The sequence below is a fragment of the Lactuca saligna genome, chromosome 4, assembly GCF_052625555.1.
Source record: "Lactuca saligna cultivar CGN05327 chromosome 4, ASM5262555v1, whole genome shotgun sequence".
Taxonomy (NCBI): domain Eukaryota; kingdom Viridiplantae; phylum Streptophyta; class Magnoliopsida; order Asterales; family Asteraceae; genus Lactuca; species Lactuca saligna.
The window spans coordinates 233728617-233756128 of NC_136420.1; the positions used below are offsets into that span (position 1 = coordinate 233728617).

General features: G+C 38.0%; 2 protein-coding genes and 1 pseudogene across 2 annotated transcripts; all 3 read right to left on the minus strand.

Annotated features, from left to right (window-relative positions):
* Window positions 1-14307: 14307 nt before the first annotated feature.
* On the minus strand, window positions 14308-16636 carry LOC145040534 (large ribosomal subunit protein uL2mz, N-terminal part-like). The gene is made up of 2 exons (XM_078988449.1): window positions 16262-16636; window positions 14308-14316 (listed from the first exon to the last, which is right to left on the minus strand). The coding sequence occupies exons 1-2, from the start codon at window positions 16634-16636 to the stop codon at window positions 14308-14310; spliced, it is 384 nt and encodes a 127-aa protein (XP_078844575.1).
* Window positions 16637-18785: 2149 nt separating this feature from the next.
* On the minus strand, window positions 18786-20813 carry LOC145040535 (large ribosomal subunit protein uL2mz, N-terminal part-like; annotated as a pseudogene).
* A 761-nt stretch (window positions 20814-21574) lies between these two features.
* LOC145043398 (UV-B-induced protein At3g17800, chloroplastic-like) lies at window positions 21575-23742 on the minus strand. The gene is made up of 3 exons (XM_078992035.1): window positions 23486-23742; window positions 22496-22794; window positions 21575-22424 (listed from the first exon to the last, which is right to left on the minus strand). Exons 1-3 carry the CDS (start codon window positions 23600-23602, stop codon window positions 21662-21664), a joined length of 1179 nt encoding a protein of 392 aa, XP_078848161.1. The 5' UTR covers window positions 23603-23742; the 3' UTR covers window positions 21575-21661.
* Window positions 23743-27512: the final 3770 nt, after the last annotated feature.

Below are 27512 nucleotides of genomic sequence, written 5' to 3' on the forward strand. Positions count from 1 at the left end.
TAAGACAATCATTTCCACTAACGAAGTCGTTTTTCGTCATGAAACAGAGCTATGTCTTCACCAAGAGGCAACAAACCAACTAGCAAGGCGCCAACACTTCGGATAGACGCTGCTACTTTTCAAGCTACAGTCACGGCAGCCGTGGCAGCCGTCATGGTGCATTTCAATACTAACAACATCAACAAGGGTGGAAGCGGTACTAACAATACAAATTGTGGTAACAATCAGGGACACCAATGGGTACTTACCAACAAAAATACCTCAGGTCACGAACCTACGAACAAGAAGAGAAAGTTTTGGGACATGAAAAAGCGCCACCAATCAAAGGGATACACTAAAAGACAACAGCCTAAGGCCGCCCCTACCATTACAATAGCAGTCATGACAAATGCCTCGACACTAGCCTCGGGGTCTGCCACCCAAATGTCTGCCAGACCATATGAGGGAACACTTCCAAAATGCAACAAGTGTAACTTCCATCACACTGGGGCTTGCCGAAAGATGCATTGCAAAAACTGCGGCAGAGAGGGGCACACTGCTCGTTTCTGTAAGGCACCAGCACGACCCATCAACCAGGTACCCGGCTCTGGAGCAAGCCCAACCTGTTACGAGTGTGGAGAAACGGGACACTTTAAAAGGGAATGCCCAAGAACAAGAGATGCTGGTGGTGGCGGGAGGGTGTTTGCAATCACCAAGGGAGAAACCACTCCGGAACTGCCCGCAAATATCAGTACGTGTTTCTAACATCGACATTTAAATCCCGAATTTCTTTATATGATAAATCTAGCATCGATTAAAGCATGCATAGTAGTAATCATGTGACATCGGGCGAGTTATTCCTCACCATAATCAAATTCTGGTACTACGAAAAGTCATCCCCATCTTTCCTCTAAATTCCTGGATCCCCATTCGAAGTGCAAATTTCGGGACGAAATTCCCTTTAACGGGGGGATGATGTGACAACCGTCATATTCGGGTCAATTTGTGACAATCGTCAATCTTGAGTCAAGTCAAGTCATCAAGTCAAGCCGGTCAACTCTATTAAACCTTGTGTATTAGGGTTAGTGTTATGTTCGCATTTGTATGAGTGTAGTCGATGAATCGATAAAGCAAGAACATATGAGTTTTTGATTCGCATTTGGATTGATGATTGAGGGATGATTCGTGAAGAAAAACGCGAAGTCAAGGACTATGAAATTGTTGGTTGCAAGAATTTAAAAACTCGATTGTGGAGTTGTTGATGCTCATTTTGCGAAAGTAAAACAATCGAGTGTTCGCATCTATGAATCAATTTGAAGTCAATTGGGTTAAGATTCGCATATGGGTTCAACATATGAAAATTTTGATTTCGCAAGTTTAGAGTTCAAGAACTAAACTGTGTTCGCATCTGGAATGAAAAATTTTGTGAATCGCATTTGATTAATTAGGTTAAAATGCAAAGGGATGCGAAGGGTGTAAGAATGAAAATGCGAAGGTGATTAATGCGAAGGGATGCGAAGGGTGTAAGAATGAAAATGCGAAGGTGATTAATGCGAAGGGATGCGAAGGGTGTAAGAATGAAAATGCGAAGGTGATTAATGTGAAGGGATGCGAAGGGTGTAAGAATGAAAATGCGAAGGTGATTAATGCGAAGGGATGCGAAGGGTGTAAGAATGAAAATGCGAAGGTGATTAATGCGAAGGGATGCGAAAGGTGTAAGAATGAAGATGCGAAGTATTTCACAGTAGAATGCGAATTGGGGAAGAAAACAGAAGATTTCAAATATTGTCCCTGGAGTTTCGCATTTTTGGAAATAAATACTCAACTTCGCAAATGGGGGTCATAAAATGATGAAATTGCAGAATTTTTAAAGAGATACACACACATAGACAACCACACATATATTTAGAAAATTAAACTAAAAATGGGATATAGACTATTATAAGACATTGTTCGTGACTTTTGAGTCCAAAGACGTATGATCCGAACTTTAATTGTGAAATCGTCCTTGATTGAGTCAATTTCCTTTATAGGAGTAATATATTCCATTGTGCCTTGCAAGTTAAAAAAAAAAAAAGAAAAATCAAAGTCACAAGCAACCACCCCACACCCACTCTATGACCAGCCATACCTCCCCACCTTACCTATGTCACTTCAATGTTCCCTTACACTCAAATTTCACCCACTCCCACGTTTTTGAGCTGGAACAATCAACCAGACTCCTCATTTTCTCTCATTTCTCTCATTCCACTAAGTAACAAACATCACTTTTTCTCTCAAACTCTTCTACACAAATTTTCGAGATCCAAGGCTGGATTCAAGTGTTCTTCCACACTTAGTAAGTAAAAATTCATCCTCCCTATTATTATTTCACTTCATTCTACTCAAATCTTTGGTTGCTCACACAAACTCCCTAACTATGATGTTAGATTCTCGAAAACCTTCAAGGCATCTCCAAGTGTTCTTGAATTAAACACTTCCATTCTTCAACAATCATCTACTGAAATCACTCAAGGTGAGTTCATACCCCTACATTTTCATGTTTTCTCAAGTTTTCAGGGGGGGAATACAAGTTAAAACACTAAGAATATAACTAGATTTTTCTAACAGCCTTCATCAGAAAAGTTCAACTCCATTCACGGACTGTTTTGGGCATCTTAAATATTTTTGTTTTCAAAACTGTACAAGGTGCAAATAGTTCAAGTTTTTAGCTTTAAAATGGCTACTTTCACATCTCCATACGATTTTTCTACAATTTATGGCGATTTTTACAAAACTGCCTATCACTTCAAACAACAATCCGGACCAGTCTGTGATTATGGACTTTTTCAACCAAGTTAGAGGTCATTATAAATTGTGATAAAAATTATGAGCAAACTAGACACATTTTGTGAACTCTCAGAATTTACGGATCCAGTTTTCGACTTCGTATGATTTTTCTATGATTTTTCCAAAACGGGGCAGAATTGCTAAATTTTACCAACAGCATGTAAATATCATAACACTTTGTATTATGTTGAGCAAAGTGTATAATCATAAGTTCTAATATTTGAATGTGTTTCCATGTTAGTTTATCATTATGAACTGGAATTAAGACATTCATATTAAATATTAAATATTATTCATTCATTTTGGAACACGTATTATTAGACTATAAGAGGTATAGTTTGATAAATTCACAATACTAATATATTTTCATAAAAGAATTCATACATATTACAAACATTTTAGATAAACTATAACAGGTATAGTTTATGATATATCACTCTACGCACTCGTACAAGAAGGGTACATTCATACAAGAAAGATTTCTATTCGCACACATTTCACGAAAGTTAATCTATGTTTTGATAAATTCACAACACTAGTTACATTTCCATAAAAAGGGTTCATACATAGTACATACATTTTAGATAAACTATAATAGGTATAGTTTATGATACATCACTCTACGCACTTGTACAAGAAAGGTACATTCATACAAGAAATAATTATATTCACACACAATTATCGTAAACTTGTTATCCTATATTGTGAGTTTCTCTATTTTTTTTCGATCTCTATCTCTCTATCTCCCCGTACGTCCGAGTGCGGGATATAATTCCTGGTAGTTATAATCAGAATCTCCTTGAGGGAGAACGTGATACTTGTATATAGATCTATATTGGGATTGACACCCCACACCTTGCTGCTAGCTACAGTTGGACCTGCAGGTCTACGGGTGACAAATGTCATTTCATTTTTCGCGACACTGAGAACGTCGTGGCAGGTTCACATAGTCATAGTATGATTATAACGGCTCACATAGGGAACAATCCATAAGTTTACGGGATTTTATTTTTAAAACCTAAATGAGTTTTATGTCGATTTAAAATCACCTTTTATCTCTATGGGTACAAATACGAAGTACCGGGTCTCTATACAAAGCTATTATGATATTAAAACTACACATCCTCTAAAATTGTTAGACTTCAACTATAGTCGCTGAGCGTATATGTTGAGTCATATAAGAATTTAGTCTTGATTGGCCTAGAATTGGTGGTGCCCGCCTCATCTCCTGTTCCTCGTTGGGTTGTGGACCTAGGGCAGACCCACTATATTCAACGTTTTATCTAAGTTAAGTCTTATATAACTTTATATGTTGGACAATTATAGAGGAACTCTACGGATTACTCCAGGGTTCATTACAGCATCATGTAGGATTATTTCTATTCATACTTAACTAAGAAAATATTGGATTTTCTGGAAATCAAACTAAATCGATTTTACAAGGAAAAACGGTTTCTACTTCAAACAAAACTCTTATGAACTCACCAACCTTTGTGTTGACACTCTTTTAAAACTACTTGTATTCTCAGGAAATCAGTGAAACAGGAAAACTTCATCGCTTTGAGGATGGGACGCTAAACCGTCAACAATTTATTTTGTCATCATAGTGTAATTGCTTTTGAAACATATAAACATATACTTTGGTGTAACTTTTGCAATTATATTTATGGTGGTTGTTTTTACTTTGAGCACTATTATACACGTTGTTGTGATACTGTACATGAAGTCCTCCACCCCCAGACGTTTCCGCCATCCTTGGTTTGGGGGTGTGACAATGGATGGTAAAGTACACACTTATAAGGCTAGACTGGTTGCAAAGGGCTTCTCTCAGATTCCTGGAGTGGATTATGATGAGACCTTTTCTCCAGTAGCCAAGATTAAGTCTATTCGGGTTCTGTTAGCCATAGCCGCATTTCATGACTATGAAATTTGGCAAATGGATGTCAAAACCGCTTTCCTTAATGGAAAGTTGGCTGAAGATGTTTACATGAGTCAGCCAGAGGGTTTTGTCAGCAACGAGTACCCTAATAGAGTGTGTAAGCTTGAGAAATCCATTTATGGATTAAAGCAAGCACCTCGCAGATGGAATCTTTGCTTTGATGAAAAGGTCAAGGAATTTGGCTTTTCTAGGAGTGAAGATGAATCTTGTGTGTATGTCAAGGCTAGTGGGAGTATAGTTAGCTTTTTGGTATTGTATGTGGATGACATACTACTCATAGGAAAAGACATTCCAACCCTGCAGGAAGTAAAGTCCTGGCTTGGAAAGTGTTTCGCTATGAAGGACCTTGGTGAAGCTGCCTATATTTTGGGGATAAGGATCTTGAGAGATCGGAGTAAAAGACTAATTGGTCTTAGTCAAAGTACCTACTTGGAGAAGGTTCTGAAGAGATTCAGCATGCAAGACTCCAAGAAAGGAGAGTTACCCATCCAGAGTAACGCCAAACTGAGTAAGACACAAAGCCCTAGCACTGAGGCTGAGATAGCACAAATGAGTCGAGTACCTTATGCTTCGGCTGTAGGATCGATCATGTATACTATGACGTGTACTCGACCTGATGTAGCTTTTGCCCTGAGCATGGTTAGCAAGTTTTAGGGGAACCCTGGCAAGGCACACTGGACTGCGGTAAAGAATATTCTCAAGTACCTACGAAGGACTAAGGACTGGGTCCTTACCCTCAGTGGGAGTGATGACTTGAGAGTTGTAGGGTATAGTGATGCTAGCTTCCAGACTGATAGGGATAACTTCCGCTCTCAGTCGGGCTGGGTCTTTACCCTAAATGGAGGAGCAATTTCTTGGAAGAGTTCCAAGCAAGAGACAGTGGCAGATTCTACTTGTGAATCAGAGTATATTGCAGCTAGCGAGGCGGAAAAGGAAGCGTTATGGCTGAAGAACTTCATTGGAGACCTTGGAGTTGTACCAGCTATTAAAGAGCCAATGGAAATTTTCTGTGATAGTGAAAGTGTTGTTGCCTTAGCCAAGGAACCAAGGGATCACGGGAGATCCAGACACATCGACAGAAAATACCATTTCATCAGACATCGGATCGAAGAAGGACTCCTCGTGGCAAAGAGGGTATCATCAGATGAGAATCCGGCAGATCCCCTCACGAAGGGACTGACTCGGATTAAGCATCTCCAGCATGCTCGGAGCATAGGGCTGAAGGATGATATTAGATTTAGTAGTTAGATAACCTCGAAATTTGTAAAGTGTAATTGACATTTGATGATGAATAAAAGTGTTTTATTTATGAGTAAAGTGTTGCTATCTCTTGTCGATCGTTTACTATATTTCTTTTGCATGTTTTGACTTCCAGAATAATTTTGTTTGGTATAACATATTATTCAAACCTCCACAGTCGGTCATATGTCGGAAGTATGTATGAATCAAGACTGTCATGTTTGGTTGTAGAGGTCTTGGACAAGGCTACAACAATCATGAGTGCTCATAAGTTCTGAGCATTGGACTCAACCCACGCTCACTGGAATCACTTCATGGAATTCTATCTCGAGTGATCGTGAGACGGTAATATCATATAAGTCTTTAAACCTAGAGATATGATTTGTTACTTACAAGTTGGTTATGCATTGATTGTACGAAAAATGCATTGGTAACTCGATGTTATAAATCGCGCTCTTGTGTGTAATTCAATGAGTAGTAGAACAAACATATGAGTCGAAGTTTATCTGTTCCTTCTTGGATTAGAAGCTGATATCTGGGCCCCTCGATGATTTTGTTTTGACCTATGTACCGGGCCCGATCAGAACTAAAATTGATGTGTTCAATGAAGTTCTTTGTCAAACAAATCGGAAATCGGGAAACAAATTGTTGGACAATAAGTAAGACATTGTTCCATGTATTTGTCCGACTGATATCTAGAACAGAGGATTATATGATCACTTATCTTAAATGGCGTACCATCATCTTCTCAGTTTCGAGAAACCTTGTAAAGAGCTACGATTGCCGATCGGTTCCTGAAGTCATACTTGCAGTAACAGTTATTAGACTTATCCAAGTGGGAGACTGTTGGATAAGGTGTCTAAGTCCATAACTATTTCTGGTATGTACTTGACCCGACCCGGCATGGTCCATTTGGGTTGCATGGCATCATGCAATTGGATAGACTAAATGAGAGAAATAACACTTGGAGATTATTAATATATTATAAGTTCTAATATATTAATAATATTATTTGATTAGTTTGATCAAGAATTAATTTAGAATTAATTATGTGATCAAAAGATAACTAATTAAATATATGGGTTGATTATGTAAATCATCCATATCTTGTATAGTGGGCTAAAAGGCTCCATGGACTATCAAGTTGGGTTCCACCCATAGGATGCTCCATGGATGCTCCATGGGAGTTACAAACCCATGGGTCATGGAAATGAAGAGTCATGACACATTAGGGTTTAACCCTAGATGTGTCAACACTATATAAGTAACATGTTCTCCACCTAAAATCGGCTACACTAAGAAACAAGAGGGCTTGGCCGATTTTGAGAAGTGTGTGTTCTCTCATAAGTTCTTCCAAGAGCATTTGGTGTTGTGTGAAGCATTTGAGGCATCACACTTGGGGTACTAGGCTCACAAGGTTTCAAGGAACACAAACAACAACAAGGTAAGTTATTCTATCTATACTTTATGATAAAATTGTTCCCCATGTATGCTAGATAGGAATATAACCTTGGAATTCAACTTTGCATGATAATTAGACAAACATAGATCCAAGGTTATTAGGGTTGCATGTACACTTAGGAAGTGTTAGAATGCTCAAAACCCATCAGGGATATCATCAGATGAGGGTTCGCGAGGAGGATATCCAAAAGACTGCCTTCAGGACTCGTTATGGGCATTATGAGTTTGTAGTGATGCCTTTTGGGCTCACCAATGCCCCGGCTGCATTCATGGATCTCATGAACAGGGTGTGCCGACCGATGCTGGATCGGTCGGTGATCGTATTCATCGATGATATTTTGGTATATTCGAGGACTAGGGACCAGCATGAGGAGCATTTGCGGGAGATTCTTCGGGTTTTGAGATCGGAGAGGCTGTATGCCAAGTTCTCCAAGTGTGATTTCTGGTTGCGAGAGGTCCAATTCCTCGGGCATCTTGTGAACCAGAAGGGGATATTGGTCGACCCGGCCAAGATTGAGGCGGTGTTGAGGTGGGAGGTGCCGAGATCGCCCACCGAAATCAGGAGTTTTCTGGGTTTGGCTGGATATTACCGCAGATTTATCAAGGATTTCTCCAAGATCGATGTGCCACTTACTAGGATGACCCGGAAGGGTGTTGCGTTTTCATGGGGACCGGAGCAGCAGTCTTCGTTTGAGACGCTTCGTCAGAAATTGTGCGAGGCTCCAGTGCTTGCACTCCCGGAAGGGATGGAAGACTTTGTGGTATATTGTGATGCCTCTATATCGGGTTTGGAGGCGGTACTTATGCAGAGGGGTCATGTGATAGCGTACGCTTCGAGGCAGTTGAAGCCTCATGAGTCGAGATATCCCACGCACGACCTGGAATTGGGGGCGGTGGTGTTTGCCCTCAAAATCTGGCGACACTATTTGTACGGGGTTCGGTGTATGATTTACACGGACCATAAGAGCTTGAAATACTTGATGGATCAGCCAAATCTGAATATGCGTCAGAGGAGGTGGTTGGATGTGGTGAAAGATTACGATTGTGAGATCCTGTACCACCCGGGCAAGGCTAATGTGGTAGCCGACGCTTTGAGCCGTAGGGCGGATAGCGCCCCGATCCGAGACATTTGTATGAGGTTGACGGTTTTGACCCCGATTCTGGACATTATTCGAGGGGCTCAGATGGAGGCTGCAAAGCCGGAACACCAGAAGAAGGAACGGGTGGTAGGTCAGGTACCAGGATTTGTTGCGGATGGTCGGGGGCTTATGAATTTTCAGGGGCGGATTTGGGTGCCGTTTGTGGGCGGTGCGCGCACTATTTTAATGGAGGAGGCACATCGATCGAAATTCTCGATTCACCCTGGTGCTACGAAAATGTATTTGGATCTCAAGAAGGAGTATTGGTGGCAATGTATGAAAAGGGATGTCGCTTGGTTCGTCGAGAGGTGCTTGACTTGTCGGCAGGTCAAGGCCGAACACCAGCGACCGCACGGTAAGCTGCAACCGCTAGAGATTCCCGAATGGAAGTGGGAACAAATCTCTATGGATTTCATTACCAAGTTACCGCGAACGGCGAGAGGAGTCGATGCGATTTGGGTAATTGTGGATCGACTAACAAAGAGCGCTCATTTTCTAGCTATTAGTGAGAGCTCTTCTGCGGAGAAGTTGGCTGAGTTATATGTGAGGGAAGTAGTATCTCGGCACGGGGTGCCAATCTCGATTATTTCTGACCGCGACGTGCGTTTCACTTCCAGGTTCTGGAAGAAATTCCATGAAGAGTTGGGTACTAGGTTACATTTCAGTACGGCATATCATCCTCAGACAGACGGCCAGAGTGAGCGGACCATTCAGACGCTCGAGGACATGCTTCGGGCATGTGTGTTGGATTTCGGAGGGTGTTGGGATACCTATCTACCTCTAGCAGAGTTCTCGTATAACAACAGTCATCATTCGAGCATTGGTATGCCGCCCTTTGAGCTGTTGTATGGGCGGAGGTGTCGCACCCCCATCTGCTGGGGTGAGATGGGACAGCAGGTTATGGGTAGCACGGAGATCGTGCTTCAGACGACCGAGCAAATTCAGATGGTCAGGCAGAGGTTGCTGACCGCTCAGAGCCGGCAGAAAAGTTATGCAGACAGGCGACAGTCCGAGCTTGAGTTCCAGGTTGGTGATCTCGTGCTCCTGAAGGTCTCTCCTTGGAAAGGAGTGATTCGATTCAGGAAGAGGGGCAAGTTGGGGCCCCGGTATATTGGTCCTTTTCATGTGATCGCAAGGGTGGGACGGGTAGCCTACCGTTTAGACTTGCCAGCAGAGTTGGGATAGATTCACGACACTTTCCATGTGTCGCAGCTGCGGAAATGTATAGCCGACGAATCAGCGGTGGTTCCGTTAGGGGATATTCAGGTGGATGCAAGTCTGAATTATGCAGAAAGACCTGTAGCCATCAAAGATCGGAAGATCAATGTTTTGAGAAACAAGGAGGTGCCCCTGGTATTGGTTCAGTGGCAGCATCGGAAGGGATCAGAGATGACTTGGGAGCCGGAACGGGAGATGCGGGAGCAGCATCCGGAGCTTTTTGCCTAAGCGGGACTTCGAGGGCGAAGTCTTATTCTAGTGGAGGAGATTTGTAACAGCCCGGATCCCCAGGTATCTTCATTTTCTTATATATTTTGGCATTCTGTGAGGGGACTCAGCGAGTTGGTGGTTGAACTCGTCGAGTCGGGTCGCGGTTTTTAGCGGGGGTTCGCGTCCGGACTCGGCGAGTCCGCGCTGTTTAATGAAACCCTAATTCCCCGGTCCTAAGCTCTATTTAAAGGACCTTATGGCCCTCATATGCGGCCACCTTGAACCCTAAGAGCCTCCATACGTCTGTAAGCCCTTGTGTGTGTGTTTGAAGGCCTTTTGTTCTTCATTTTGTGTGTTAGTGCAAGGAAAGGAGGGAGAGGAGCAAGCTTGAAGTGTTGGGGAGCTTAGATCTGTTGCTATTTCATCAAGGGGGTTTTCTTGAGGTAACTTTCTGAGCCAATCTTCGTGTTTTGTGTTGATGGGCCAAATCTAGGGTTTCTTCTTGCCTTCCTTGGCTTGAATAAGAAGTATGAGAGGTCCTATGGAGACATGGAACCTAGATCTGGACTTTAGCAGGTCCAGGAGACCCCTTGTGACAAGCTTTATGCCCACCCTTTTGAGTTAGAAGTTATACTTGCCATATTAAAGGTTGTTTCTTCAAAATAAGCCTTGTATGCATTGCATGGCAACCAAGACTGAGACTTTACGTGACAAATAAGCTTGGGAAGGCCAGATCTATGTATTTATGGAACGGATCTGACCGCAAAAGCCAGTTTTAGCTGGTGCATGGCATGGACTCGCCGAGTCTGAAGAACAGACTCGACGAGTCACTTGAAGATTGTCCTTAAGACCATCTTGTGTGTAGACTGGACCGAGTTGTGGGCGACTCAGTGAGTCGCAGAGAGTTGGAAAGGTTTTGTCAGGTGGACCGAGTCAGGATGGGACTCGCCGAGTTGACCTTCGACTCGGCGAGTTGAGTCGCAGTGGCCCTGTGAGTCAGGCCCAGGTGGAACTCATCGAGTCGGGGGAGTACTCGACGAGTCAAAGGGAAAATTTTGAGAGTTGGTAAAAACGCGTAGACTCGCCGAGTCACTATTGTGCACTCGCCGAGTCTAGTCCAAATTAACTAAAGATTGTTGACCGGGTCAACCGGTGTTGACTTGATTTGAATGGTCCACCTTAGTGGTACAAGTAATATTTATAGATTTATATATCGTAGGAGGATTGCAGCTCGAGGGTTCGAGCCCGAGTGATTTCAGGATTTACGGTTAGCAACTTAGCGAGGCATACGAGGTGAGTCTTCTCACTATACTGTACCCGGAAGGGTTTTGACTATGTGACCGGAAGGTTGAATATGATATGGAATATATGCTTTATGTGTGTTAAGTTATTTGCTATATGTGACATGTATGATATGTTGGATATGGGCCGGAAGGCGTGGTCATATGGACTGTAAAGGTTGATGTGGGTAGGACCGGAAGGTTTACCCAGTCGGGACGGAAGTCCCCTGAAATACATGGACCGGAAGGTCAAGGCCTGGAAAGGCGTATGTGCGTATGTTGTATTTTGGGAACTCACTAAGCTTTATGCTTACAGTTGTTGCTTATGTGTTTTAGGTACGAGTGAGGACCGTGGGAAGGCGCCAGCGTGATCGTACACACACTCGGGGAATCTATTTTATCTTTTGTTATGTAATCGTTTGAGACTACGACGTTATTTTGGAAATCTAAATTAATTACTCATGTCTTAATGGTTGTAAAAATGAAAATTTTTTGTTGGCAATTTTATGACGTTACAGCATGAGTGATGGGATGGATAATGGCAAAATAGTCTCTCTTTTTTTAACACATTCTGGCCGACAAGGGGGACTGAGGAGAGAACATAAGGTCCTTTAAATAGGGTGCAAACCCTCAGATTAGGGCTTCTCTCATCTAAACCAGACTCGCCGAGTCCACCCGCCGACTCGCCGAGTTGGTCACTTATATCCCGATACAGAACCAGCTCCAACTTGTAGAGCTCACCTATGGACTCGACGAGTTGACCCCTTTGACTTAGGGGTTTCCTTTCCTTTCTTGGTCTTTCTGATTCTGAGTGTTACACCACACGAGACTGGTGAAGTTTTCTTATGTGTATAAATTATTAATTTGTATTTTAATTCGATGTTTAACTTCAAGATAAGCAAATGGGAAAGCTTAAAATATGTGGATATGTAGGAAAACCATCTCGAGTATGACATACTCGAAGAAGGTGTAGGACTTAGATGAAATGGTGAAAACGACTTGAAGTAAAAAATATATAAATACGTAAAAATAATACAGTTATACATTAAAATATATAAAAATATATATATAAAACTTTAAAAAAAATTACATAAATACGTAAAATTACATATAACGTAATACATAAAAAAACACATAAAAACATGTAAAATACTTAAACATGCATATAAATATGTAAAAGAAAATACGTTTATACATTAAAAATACATAAACATCTATATAAAAAACTTAAGAAATACATAAATATATAAAAATACATATAAAAACATATTACATAAAAATACCACATTAAAAATATGTAAAATACTTAAAAATATATATTAATACGTTTATACATTTAAAATACATAAATATCTATATAAAAAAACTTAAGAAATACATAAATATGAACAAATACATATAAATACTTAATAAATAAAAAATATGTAAAATACTAAAAATACATATAAATACCTAAAAAAATATGTCTATACATTTAAAATACATAAAAATACGTAAAATATACATATAAAAACTTTAAAAATACATAAAAACATATATAAATACGTAAAAAATACGTTTCTATATTATATATAAATTTTAACGAAATGGCTAAAGTGAATAAACTAACGATTTTGTCTCATAACCTATTGAACATGTCAAAAAACACTAAAGTGAATAAATTAACCTGTTTTCTGGATTTTTTATTCAAAAAGTTAAATAGTCGGGACTTTTTTGTTCAAAAAAAAAATATGACTTTATTAAAAAAATTCCCAAAATATAGGGATTTTTCTAGAGTTTTTCCGGCTTCCAAAATATGAGGATCGGGCTTGTACGTAACTAGCACATGTTACTTATAATCGTTTTATGCTATCAATGATTGTATAGGATCAAGATTAAAATATACCATAACTAGGTTACAACTTTTGGAAATCACGACGTAGAAAAAATAAAATAATAATATTGATAATAAAAAATGGTAATGAAAAATCAAATATTTATAAAATTATATTAATTCTGAGTATATTAAACTATATGATATTAACATGGTGATGACGTAGCCATACACCCTACTATATTTTAATAAATACCGATTATCAACGATCACCTTTATCAAGAAGAATGTATATATTGATTTTATGAGATCATTTCGGCAAAATATGAATTGAGATAATAAACTTCTCATTTAATGGATTAAATATTTTTTTGCGAGTAAATAAATCTTGGGCGGAAATTGAATTACGTAAGGGCAATATGGTCAATATGGTCAAATTAGTTTGAAGGAGGTTTCATAGTTTGGCTTGTTGGTTGTTGTTTAAGTTCATTTCTATTCTTGGTAGTCCTTCAGAAGTATATTGTTGCATGCCTCATTTGTGATTCCTTGTTCACCTTGGAAGTTTTTTGCTGCTGAATTTTGTTTCTCTTATACTTGTTTTTCTGGCTACAACTATTTGTTTTTTTTTTTTTTTTTTTTTTTTGCTATGTGGTGTTTCTAGTTTACTGATGGGATTTTGGTTTTGTTTTTTTGTTATTTTCTCTTCTTCTTGTACTCTTGATTTTTTTTGGTGCAGCTTCTTGCTGTTTTTTATTTATATGTATTGCAGTAAAAACATATGTATGATCTAGCAGGTATACAAGAAATAGCAAGATAATTTGAATAATGATAACATATAATATGTTTTAAAACAAACAAACAATATATATATATATATATATATATATATATATATATATATATATATATATATATATATATATATATATATATATATATATATACGACAAAGGTCATTTGTAAATAACTAATTTAATAATAGAATGTATTAATAAGTTTAAAAGTTATTTAAAATATACTGAGTTGTATAACCTTTGTTTGAAAAAATAAAATCAGGAGTAAAAATTTTGTGATAATTTTAAATAGATGTAAAAATCAAGAATTATATAACCATATATTCATATAAGAAATAATTGAAATTACAAATGAGTATCTTAAGTAATAAAATAACATACTTTATATGATTTATCTATTAGTTCTTTAACTTTCCTTTTGAAAAAAAAAAAAAAAAAAAAAAAAAAAAAGCCATAAATTTTATTAGTGGTTATGCAAACGAAACCGTATAATGTAAAGGAAATTTGATATGATATTTTATTAAAATTTATGTTTTTCAAATGCAAATTAGAAACAAATACTATTTTTTATCCTACTTTTGTTAAAAAGATAAAAATTAATAAACTTCACATTTCAGTTTATTTGACATATTTATGAATCATCAAGTCATGACTTATACCAAATCAAACTCTTATTAATACGTAACTTACTGATATGGATCCATATGGGACTATTTGGGAAGTAAAAACTGTAATTTGAGTTTGCAGAATGATAAACATTTAAATGATGATTGCAAAATCTATTGTGCAAAAGAAAAGAATTTTCTTTTCCACTGTGTTTTGTAGAACATTATACTTCTAAAATTTTACTCATCTACTAAACCTTAGGGTATCCTATATCAATAATTTTCTTCTCAATTTTGTTTCGTTAAAAGATTTGGATTTTGTGATGATACAATTCCTAATCCAACCGGTATCAAATGCATATTATTAAGCCTTATAAACTATTATGATTTGTATATGATGTACATAAAACAATATGGTTTAGTGGCATCAAAACATAAAAACAAAATGCTTTAGTAATTCAAGTCAAAATATGGATGAAATGTTTTGTAAAAACTTTAAATGAATAATAAAATCATATTGCTTCATACCATACCAGTGTAACCCCATAAGAAAAATTATTTGGTTTTTAAACCAATAGAATAAATAACAAAATCATCATTGGGATTTCGTTGAATTGTAATTGTGTTTTTAATAAACATTGTGTTTTTTGTGTCTTGAATAGTTTCCAATGTACCCTGACGGCCTTAATTAAGTACTTGTACACTTCATCATATAGAATGGAAAAACATCTACAAAGCGGGTTAGTATACATTCTTAAACTCTCAACTCCATTATTTCATCTCTCAACCTCTACTAGGAAAACTAATTTATCCAGATGCACTAATCGTTTGTTTGTGGATTATTCTTCTTTGGCGGTTCAGGTAGGATCACCAGTGGTTGCTTTAGCAGTTCATCACGAAAAAATTGAAAATCAAAAAAACTTAGTAAACTTAGTACGTCAAACCTCACATGAACGATGTTGGAATCAGTGATGATGAAGGTTAGATGTTTAATTTATACATGAACTTGCAGTTTGGAGACCCATAAAGCATTAGTTCCTTTACATGAAAACAGAGAGTGATTGATGGATTCAAAGCTAGGTTATGAGGAGAGGCAAGGTATCTGCAACCACCCAAAATCATTTTTGATGCATGTTAATGGTTATATAAATATTACAAAGAATACCCCATCGTCTTTAACGTTTTTACCAGGAAGCAATTAGTATCCATACCTCGATTTCCATTTATCTCGTCAATTTGCTAATACATAGGGATCAACAAATTGCACAAATTTAGATGGTCTTAATAACAAAGCAATCTTGTTATCAGTCTGTACCGAAGATAGACTCATCAATAACATGCAAAGCCAGAAAGTCTCTATACATAACAAAAGAAGGCACAAATTTTGGATTCAACATCAGACCCAATACACATTAATTTGATAACTAGCCGTTTACCCGCGTCGAGCGCCGGGTGCGGATATTTTATTCAAAAATTAAATTCTAGAGACGATTAATTCTTTTGCACAAATAGTTCACTACATATAAACAATTATCAGTATAATTAAAATAATAATATATAAATGTACACTCTTGATTACAAACCCGATTATGTCAAACTGTGCAAATGGTAAAATAATAATATATAAATGTACACTCTATTACAAACCCGATTAAAAATTTGTTTTTTCAGTATAATTATGATTTATGTTGTTTTTTTGTCACAACAGACAGGTAACAGATAAATCGACACTTAGGTAGCCAATATATAACTCACAGGAGCTCGATCCACTCCAAATTTCCCATCTTTTTCCACCTTTTCACTTTCTCTCACCTTTGACTTTGACTCTGTCTCATTAACAACCCCTAAAATCCTCCTTTGTTTCAAACTCCCCCAAGAAACAACTGCTTTTCGTTTCATCTTATGCCCCCACACAACACTATCCTTATCCCACCTTCTTACCTCATTAAGCAACATACTTTCATTCTCTTTCACATCATCTTTCATTCTTGGAACAAAAAATTCCGGTTTTTCCCCTGCCACCGCCATTCTTGGAACACCCAACACGTTCACAAGAGAAGAAGGAGCATCATGTATTTTTTCCCCATTTGAAGATGAAAAAGCATAAAAAACATCCTTAACATTTCTCATGTGGTTCCCCGTTTGACTTTGACTTTGACTACTTAAGATCCTACTTGTAACGACCCAAAATTTAAGACCAAAAATTTCTTTTAATAAATCATTACTTAAAGAAAAGTCATCATTCCAAAACATAACGTGAGTCTAAGTTTTCAAAATACATGTTCATTATCAGAGTAAACATTCCCAGGCTGTCTAATCTATAGTGTGTGCCATGCGATCACCCCGAGCTCTTCCCTCCGCTACCGGAAGTACCTGAAACCAAAACTGAAAACCGTAAGCACGAAGCTTAGTGAGTTCCCCACCCTACCACATACCATACATAACCACATATTGTACATACTGGGCCACGCCCACTACCTTGGGCCTCGCCCCTACCTCGGGCCTCGCCCGCTACAACAGCCCCGCCGCTCCAAGCCCCGCCTGGCTTCGAGCCCCGCTCGGATACAGATCTGTTTTACCTAGGCCCCGCCTGTCACAGGGCCTCGCCCGCCAACAAATAATAACACATAAACATTTCATACTAACACGTACAACTGGTTCTGTCCTAAGGCCTCGCCTGTCTTGGGCCTCGCCCATATCCTGCTACTGATGGGTCATGGAACCCCGTCCACGCTACTAATGGTAGTGAGGTACGGGCCTAGCCCACTCTCACTCCTGTTCTAGTTCGGGTCTCGCCCCTATTCTGCTACTAATGAGATATGGAACCCCATCCACACTCTGCTACTAGTGAGATACGGGACCTCGCCCACACTCGCCTCCCTACCAGGCACATACATGTATCACACAGACAACAAGTATAACTATCATATAAACAATTCCTTGGGCACCCGCCCGCTATTACTGGACCTCGTCCTGAGAATAATACTAGCATATTGTGCCTAGGGCTAACCCCCGGGTCTTCTACTCATAACTACATGGGTCGGCATTGTGGCCTTAGACCCATTCACACAAAGGGAAACTCACATGCACTGGTTGAACTTGCTGATGACCTCACTACCTGCTGCCCGACAACTCACGGAACTTCTGCTCCCCTTGCTTCCCGATCTACCAATATCAATGCAACACTGAGTCAAACTGACCCCCGAAAGACAACCAAGTCCACCCTGGTCCAAAGTCAAAGTCCTGGTCAAAGTCAACCTTCCAGGTCAACCCTACTCGCCGAGTTCATAATATTCAGATTCCTTCCATTCCTGACTTGACTCGCCGAGTCAGTCCATGACTCGCCGAGTCTACCGATTTCTGAGTCCAGACCTGTCCAACTCATTGAGTCTCCACCCGACTCACTGAGTCGAGTCACAACTCGAAGGGTTTGGGGTTTCGCGACCTGACTCGCCGAGTCCAAGAACAGACTCGCCGAGTCCAAGGCAATCTTCATACGACTCGACGAGTTGTTCATCCCACTCGTCGAGTTTCTCCACAACTTCATGCTACTCGCCGAGTCGACTCAAAGGACTCGCCGAGTCCCTTCAGTTCTCCTTACATGCAGAGGATTTTTGAGTCATGCATGGACTCCAAACTATAGATCCACCCTTCCCAAAGTTGCAAACTTTACGTGTAGAGAAGGAGATCTAGGCAAAATATGCCATAAACTAGAGTGTAAGGCCAAAGGGGCTTCAAAATTGACTTAATGGATGATACTTTATGCTTCTCCAGGCCATAACACACTTAGATCTGAAGTAGCAACTCCAGATCCGGCTTCTAACTCAAAATTATAACATTATGGCTAAAGAGCCCCAACAACCACACATAGATCTAGGTGCAAAAAGGGTCCAGGAACTAATTTGTTACCTCCAAGTGCTCAGAATGAACTCACAATCCCAGATCTATAGCTCCTTCTTGTTCCTCCAAGTTCCTCCTTCCTTTTCCAAGCTTTAATGCACCTTCCAAGGCTCAACTAGGAGATGTGACGGCTAGGGTTTGATATCCAGGGCTAAAGAGGCAGTAAGGAACCCTAGGAAGAAGATTAAGACATTTATATAGGCTCCAAGTCCCGAATTTAGGGTTTTCCATGCACAGACCAGACTCGCTGAGTCACCTTGGCCGACTCGCCGAGTCGGTCGCTTACACTAGACCCGGATCCCGCTCGGACTCGTTGAGTCCCTCCTTGGACTCGCCGAGTCGACCCTTAAATTAGGGCTTTTCTTTCCTTTCATGGCTTTTAAGACTTGGGTGCTACACTACTACCTTTTGAAAGTCCAACCGCTACATGATCTGTTTTAGGCCTTAAAGATTCCACATTTTTGTCTTTTAACATTCCGGGAATTGAATAGAATGAAAACTGACCTTTGACGGAGATGGAGGGTAGGATCTTAGGGGGTGGGGTGAAGTTTTTTTTGGAGGGAGTTGACTTTTTTTTGGGCGGTCAACGACTGGCCCTTCAACCCATCTGACCACTACGATCCGTGAAGTGCGATTTGGGTCGTATTCGATTCGTTCAATTACACCTACTGATGAAGTGTTGCGTTTTAGGTCAATTGTTCTTTGTGACCGTTATGCCCCTCCCCCCTTTGTGGAAAATTGTGATACAACCCTTTGAATTTCTACCTACTGACTTGTCTTTAGCTGTAACGAATTGCCTAAGTGGCCTTTCAGAGCTCACATTTTGAGCGCCTGTAGGAATATGATAAAGTCAATAAAACTGTTTTTGTTTAGATAAATCATAGATGAATTTTAGATAACAATATAATCAGTAATGTTCAAATCCTAAGCTCCACATCTCTACAATCAAATTAAGAAAGCTGGAAATGACATCTCTCTGGTACTGATTATCCATCTTGAATTGAAAATATACAGCTTTAAATACCAATTTCTTTTTACTTTATCAGCATATGATTTATTCTTTCAATATATTTCATTTTTTACATGTACAATTAAGGATTTACTGAAATGTGCATGAACAAAATTAACTCTTTTTATTTAAAAGAGTATACCATGGTCTAGGAATGCCAAAGAAAGTTTCGCTTCTGAGTCAAAAAGGTTGTTTCTTATTGTAAAATTGAAGTTAGGGTTCAACAAAAAGAGCAACAAGCAAACAAATTCAAAAAGTCACCTGTTTCATCAGCAATTCATAAAACACGTGTTTTCAGCATTACTATTACCAAATTAACACTCTGAGAGAACCAATATCCCAGCAAAGTTGAAACCTCAAAAACAGAACTTTGCCTTGGGTGACTATCGATACCCTTAAGCATTTTGACCTTATACAAACGTGGGTTTTGAGGCTAGAGACACACAGACGACACTCGAACATGTAATAATTTGAAAGAGCTAGGTTTGACATCAAAACTGGAACAAAGAATCTGTATTTGCATGTTAATTCCGACATCAAATTCAATCTTCATTGAGCCCTTTTTCAGATTCATTTCTCTTGAACATGACAATTTCAACTTCAAATTTGCATTTAAAAAAAAAAAAAAAAAAAAAAAAAAAACTTACGGTTGATAGAGTGCTTAGATCTCATCTGAAAGCTGCTAATCCTCGAAGTAATCTCAAGCGAGTGGTGCGAGTATAGAGGACAGAGGAGATAAAGAGAGTGTGTGGTGGCTTCTTGTCACCAAAAAAGTGTTTCGAGAGCACAGTAGGTGGCGGCGACGGCGATCAGATACAGATACAGATACAGTGAGTGGTGCGAGGTTGGAGAGTGGGTGGTGATTCACTACCGATGGTGATGATGACGATGAGTTAAGCGGATGAGGTGCGATGTCGGCTTTTCAAAATAGGGTTTTTGTTATTTGTTTGAAGGAAAATGCAAGTGTAGAGGACAGAGGAGAAAAATAGTATGTTTACTTTTTTTATTCAATTTATGAAACGTCAATGCCATTAATTTGTCAAACAAAAATGTGAATATTTAATGCAATTAATTTGTAAAACGAAAATGTGATAGGAGTATTAAAAGGTATAAATAAATTGATTGTATATTATGCAGTAGGTATAGTACCTCTTAAATTTCAAGAAATGGACAATATCCTTAATAATATAGTAAAGATAATAGAAAATATTACAATAAAGGTTCTTGTATTAAAACAATAGGAATACCTTCATATATGAAGCAAGTCATCACCTTTTTTGTTTTCATGAAGTATTGTTCGTCCTCTACCCTCCTTTGTCCAAGTTTCCAAGAAGCCCGCATGATTGGTAAACAAAGAATATGAGGACAAAGAAGTAAAAGTTTCCAAGAAGCCCGCATGATTGGTAAACAAAGAATATGAGGACAAAGAAGTAAGGGGGAGACGATGAACGTGTGAAGAAGAAAAAAAAAAAAAAAAAAAAAAAAGTGGAAATGCCTTGATGTAATTGATTCAAACAATGCGCCCTTGAATCTCTTTCTAATGCTAATTTCAAAATTAGAGAAGATTATGTGCTAATTTCTTGTGGAATAAATTGAAATTATAGAGTTGTTCCTTATAATAATCGGGTATAATTGATAGTAATCCCAAAAAATCAGGAATTGCATCAGATAATTAAAATGCAGGGAAAAAGAGAAATGCATATTTGGTATTTCACTTATAAAAATTTCTGGACTTACGAGATGCCACATGGCATAATGGGGATCTTTTAAATGCAAATTTGGTATCACACGAATGTAGATATTTGTAGCTTATGCGGTAACCATTATAACTTCATTTGATTGTTGATTAAAACATCAATCAATCATCTACATATGATTCTTTTAAATGCAAATCACAAAAATTAAAAAAAAAAAAACATTTTATCCAGAAAAAGAAACAAGACCATCATCATCATGATCATGATCATGAGATGAATGGATGAAATTACAATATTCTACGAAGCTGTCTGTGATCTAAGACCCTCGATTTGAAGTTAGTCCAGGTGTAAGTAAAGATAAACAACCATCACTATCCGCACTAACCCAAACAAATGTTACGATCTTAAATCACACAAAGGATTAATCACGAAATACGTTCAATCAAAACAAAAAAAAAAAAATAAAGATCCCAAATCAACTGTATAGTCACTAAAATAGAGTTTATATATACAATCTAAATAACATGACAGCCACTTACAAGTAAAACATTAATTTGCCACGAAATGATACCTAGTGTCCACGTAACTCTCCACATCCCACAAGAACGACCCAAAAGTCACAGCCTCCAAAACCAACCGCCTCAACCCACCAAAACTTATTTTAATCACCTCATCTTTAGAAGAATCCACCGCCCCATCCGCCGTCACCACAACCTCCGGCCTACCAAACAACGCCTCCGTATGTTTCTCAATAATACTCACCGCCTCTTTCGACCTAATCGTCGCATACCTTTGTAAACTCTCCCCATCAAACGACATCACATAGTTTCTCAACCGAGACGCTTTCACCTGCCCGAAACTGCCCGAGTTTGGAACTTCCACTTCCGGGTGGACATTGGGCACCCAAGGCGCAGAGTCTTCCGAGTTATCGGGCAAAACTTTTGTGGTTTTTTCAAGCTGGAAACGTTGGTCGACCCGTTTGAGGAAGTACCCGTACATTACGGATGCGGCGTAGACTTGTCCGACACGGAGTTTGCTTATTTCGGCTACGGATGTGGAATCGGAGACACGGTTTCCGAGGATTAGAGATAAGTGGTTTTGGATCATTTCTAGGGCTTCTGGGGAATGAATGAGTTTGAGTTTTTCATCTTGGGTAGGCCATGAGTCAATTGTCTTAAATGGTGTGGAGGGTTTCGGGGTTACGGATGGAATTAAGGAGATTTTCGCGTCCATGAATTTTTGTACGACTAACGCGTATAGAATCTCTTCGAGAGTTTTTCGCCTTTCGTTTGCTTTCACCTCCGCAATTCTCCTACAAAAGTTTTCATTATAAATATACACCAAAAAGACATAATAATTTTGAATTAAGTTTAATCTACTCACTTGTACAAGACAAGATCGGTGGTGGGGGCGGAAGGTTCTTCAGTTTGGTTCTGAGAATCGCGATCAGTTTGAAGCTGTTCGAGCTGCTGCTCAACTGCTGCAGGAACGAGGTGAGGGTGGCTGATGAGAATTTGTGATAGGAACTGTCCGATTGGGGATTCCAGCTCAAGTGGGGCAATTGGCGCATCAGATTTAGAAGAATCAGAAGATAATGATGCCTTTATTGCGATTCTCTTCTTTTGACTCTGAAAAGATGCACTTTTCAGTCCTGATCTGGGATGCGAAAAAGATAGGAACCCCTGCAGAGCCAACAAAACAAAGGAAATTTCAGTTAGGTCAGAAAAAATGTGCCAAAATATAGCATTGTGAATACCGCTTGGATAACATTGCTATAACAAATCAATAAAATTACATTGTTTATTGACCATATAGCAATTCTTCATCTTTATTTTAAATTTTTTTGTTTCAATGTAGTTATGATTCAAATTTACTTCAGATTATGCTCCATATATACGCAATCCATACTTATGCTGAAATCAAATTGGGTATTTGATCGTTGTTCTCTTATATCAGCCAATCAAGGTTTCCATGATTCACACAATATAAACTGAAAATTGCTTTTAAACCTAAGAATAGTCCAAATCCATCTTACCCGCCCCCTTCTTGATTTTTTTCCTAAGTCTTCTTGAAAGAAGCAAAACTGAAATTGGTGTTTTCAATTAGAACTCCAAAAACTATTTTACAATTCCATCGAAGATTATTATTCTAAGACCAACATAATTCTCATCAATTTTGATTTCAAGAAGTAATCATTTCCAATTCCAAATTAAAAATCGAAAACTTGAGATATATGCACTGTGCAGTATCTTGATATTCTCAAACAAAACCACAGAAATCAAAACAGTAGATCGTTAGGAAGATCACTACAGAGACTCACCTATATCATATAAATTTTCAATTTATCTGGTAAAAAGTAGTATAATGATATACCTTATTCGAAACAGTAGCAAAAGCGATAGATCCCGTGCGGGAGCGCCCAATATCGGCTTTATTCGACGGTCTAACACAGGTACCGAAAGAAGTTCGAAGAGCAGTTGCTGTTTCCATATCCAATCGATTGATAGAAACCACAAATACCTCAATTAGCTGCAAGGAAACCGTAAGCCTTCAAGAGAGAGAGAGATAGAGGGTAGGTGGCGACAAATCGACAATTACAAACCCGAAGGATAATCGATATACGAGATAATGAATTATTTGCAGGAGGAAAGTATAATTTATAGTGCTCACATGTGTGAGTATTTATTAAAGTTTTCACTCCAGCCCCTTACTTATTTTTTATTTACATTCAAGCCCCGTTGATATTATAAATTTTCTATTTTTTTAGGGTTGTTATTTAACTAAGCTTAGTTAAATGATGGTCCAAACCAATTTGAGGCACGGAGCAAAAACAAATGTGAAGCTCTTTAAAATACAAAAAATTATAATCAAATAACTAAAACTAAAGTATAATAAGGTTTAATAGTTTTATTAGAATAATGTACGTGTACAATTGAAACGAAGCGTATAAGATCTCATTCTAATCTTCCAAAACCTCTCTTCAATGTTTTAACTTCACTCCTTTCCAAAACATGTCTCACCACAATATTAGTGGCGAGTCTAGATCGTAAAACCATATGGTTCACTATTTGAATAAAACTGATAGAAAATGAACTTATCAAACAATACTAGTTGTTGGTTTGGATCGAGCGAATGTCGGAGGCTGTGGTTGAGATCGAACGGGCGGTTGCCAGCGCAACTAATCAATGATTATTCCTAAGCTGATGGTGATCGGTGATTGTAAAGATTGAAACGGAAATTGATGAGTGAAGAGAAAACGTCGTTCCTAATGCCTATTGTTGATGTCTTTCACGTTATTTTATTATTATTGGATTATACCTTAAAATATATTCGACTATCAAAATATAGATTATGGGGTTGTAAAAATAAAATTAATGCAAACTCTTTTTTGCCAAAAATATTAAGATAGTTCATTAAAAAAATTTAGGATGGGTCACCAATTCTAATTCAATATATTTTATTATATAAAAAATAGGTGGGTCAAAGTGACTGACCAAAGATATGTTTACCCTCGACACTGCACATTATATGGGGTATTAGGATCTAGATCACACAAACTTACTAACTTTTGTACCTAATTACATATACCGTTAGGGCCAAATCAGGCTTCTGAACAACTTAGTCAACTTAATCATAGATATAACGTCCGTGTTGCCTTTAATAAAAAAGAAAACATAATCATACAATTTTTTTATCCATATTGAAATGTAACTTATAGTCCATAAAATTGAATAAAGAACAACACATATCAAACAAAATCTTGAAATCATACAAAAAAGCATATCAATTCATGTTAATAACCTATTTACCCATGTTAAAATCATTGCACCATTCAGTCCTTGTGGTCATGGAGGTTCGCTTCCGGTGACTCAAAGATATGAAGCAAAGCTTCATGTTTGCAGCGTATGATTAGTTGGTGCATGAAAGCTGGCTCGGAAATATTCGTTAGGGAAGTTTCCTTTCCAAAATAATAATAATAATAATAATAGTAGTAGTAGTAGTAGTAGTAGTAATAATAATAATAATAATAATAATAATGCCCTTGAAACTAATTAAAAAAAATGGGCATTTTTATAAAGTGATCCGACAATAGGAATAAATAAAATCACAAAATTAAAATGGAACTATAAATAATTATGTACCAATGATAGAAAAGATAAATTAAATTAACCTTATGAAATAAGACCAATATCATGCTTATGGTGTTTCTCCCACATTGTTTATGCCTTTTTAGCATTTTTATTCTTCCTCAAGGCTAACCTTAAGTTGAAACACCTAAAAAGTTAAGAAAATAGAGAATAAAAGTTAAGAGGTTAACATAATTTACCTACCATTAGATTTAGACTCATATTGAAGAAAATAGAATAGAATCATCTATATATCTAGAAATTAGTTTTAGCTTGACATCAGAACTTGTAGAACTTTATATAAATATAAATCAGAAATTGGAAAAACCGAAGAGTGATAGAGATCGTAGTCCCATTAGGGGCTTTAATTCATATTGGCTACTTCGCTTAATCCTTTGGAAAATTGTCACCACTAATACATCGGTTTTTAACGCTTCAATATATTTATGAAGTTGATGAACTACATGTTAACAATTAACATTATTTTAGGGCCTCCAAACAAGTTGGCCCCTAGACGGTTGTGTAACACTCATTTTCCAGAATGTATCGGCTTAGGGCATTAAAGAGTCAAAAGTATGGTTTTTGGGGAAAACTAGGTATCACGACCTGACCATAGGGATGTGACAAGACAAAGTAAAGAACGTGTATCTAGACTATGTTCACGACGTTGCACGTATGTGGTCACGACATAACAAAGGTTGTAGCCCAAGCCCATGATCTTTTAGGTTTTCCTTCGTATTTAAACCCTATTATCTCAATTTTAGGGTTCATTATCAGCCTCCATCACCCTCAAACCCTAGAAAAACCCTAACCCTAATCTCTCTTGGTGGTTTTGGCTTATCTTTGGTGGTTTTGGCTTATCTTTGGTGGTTTTGGTGTTCTTTGAATGAAGTGGAAGGAGATTTGGGGCAAGGATCAAGCAAGCATCAGATTCTCATCTTTGATATCACCTTTTAGACCTTTTGTAAGGATTCAAGCCTTTACCTTTATGATTTATTCTCTTATATCTAAGTTGTTTTGGTCCCTTTTGGTGCATGGTTTTGATTTGAGTTGATGGATAGAATAAAGTTGACAACTTTATGATCATCCTGAGTCCTTAAAGCATCATATCTTATAGATCTAAGGATTGGTTGTGAAAATCTTGCTTGAGTTTTAGGTCATTTTCTTAGCTTTTGACCTATATTGGATAGAGGACATGCATGCCCATAAAGTTGTCATTTTTATGAACCTTTGGAGTACCTTAAAGCTATACGGAAAGTAGGAGTTGGAGACTTAATTGGTTAAGGACTCAAACCATTAAGTTTTTGTCTCATACTGTGGTCACGACATGACCAAGAGGATGTCACGATGTGACGATTGAAGTTTCCGCAATTATCTTGTCATGTTCTGCTCAAGACGTGACCAAGGAGGGTTCACGTCGTGATGCTTGCTGAGTGGGTTGTCTGTAACCGAGTTGGCTGAGTTGGAGCATGACGAGTTGGAATTAGATTGAATGTGTTCTCAACACCATCTTATTTTTCTATTATTATCACCCCCCCCCCCCCCCTTCCCAAATGAATAGTTTAATGGTTTTACCTCTTTTCCTCTCATTTTTTTTCCTTTTTTTAAATAAAATAAGTTAACATGTAATTTAATAAAATATAATTATAAAAAAAATAATAAAAGGAAACTATTTCATTAATTTAAAAAAAATACATACTTAAATAAATAACATAATCGAAACATTGTAGAATAGTACGTCATGTCTAATCATCGTCGAGCATAACACCGTCCTAATCTTCTCCCAAATCATCTACAACATTTCCGAATCATCATCTGTATCGCCAAGCAAATCGTCGTAAAAATTGTCGAATACAGGATTTACATGAACATTAATGACATGTTCAACCAGATCAACATGAAGATTGTAGTGTCCAGCTTGGTCGTATACGTCCCATCTATTTGACATGTATTCCGGCACACCAATACCTACTCCTTCGAATATTGGTAAATTATCATTTTCGTTGTAGTGGCAAATCGTATTTCCTTTATCTTCTATAACCATATTATGTAATATGATGCATGCATATATCAAGCTACTTATTCTTCTTCGCTCAAATGATCGTGTTGGTATTAATGTATTATGAGTCTATGTCAACGCATCTTTAGAACATCAAAGGCTCGCTCGACATCCTTCCTAGTTGATTCTTGGTCCAACTTAACTCTAATCATTTTTTGTTGTTTGGACATGAGAATGATTTCACAAATACAACTAACTCAGGATATATCCCATA

What these genes read in the sequence shown, in the direction of transcription:
- LOC145040534 (XM_078988449.1), bottom strand. Translation starts at nt 16,636, where the DNA reads ATGAGAAATGTTAAGGATGTTTTTTATGCTTTTTCATCTTCAAATGGG.
- LOC145043398 (XM_078992035.1), bottom strand. Translation starts at nt 23,602, where the DNA reads ATGGAAACAGCAACTGCTCTTCGAACTTCTTTCGGTACCTGTGTTAGA. An exon ending in TTGCTACTGTTTCGAATAAG is followed by an intron (nt 22,795 to 23,485) that starts GTATATCATTAT and finishes TTGGCTCTGCAG; the next exon opens with GGGTTCCTATCTTTTTCGCA. An exon ending in ACCGATCTTGTCTTGTACAA is followed by an intron (nt 22,425 to 22,495) that starts GTGAGTAGATTA and finishes AAACTTTTGTAG; the next exon opens with GAGAATTGCGGAGGTGAAAG.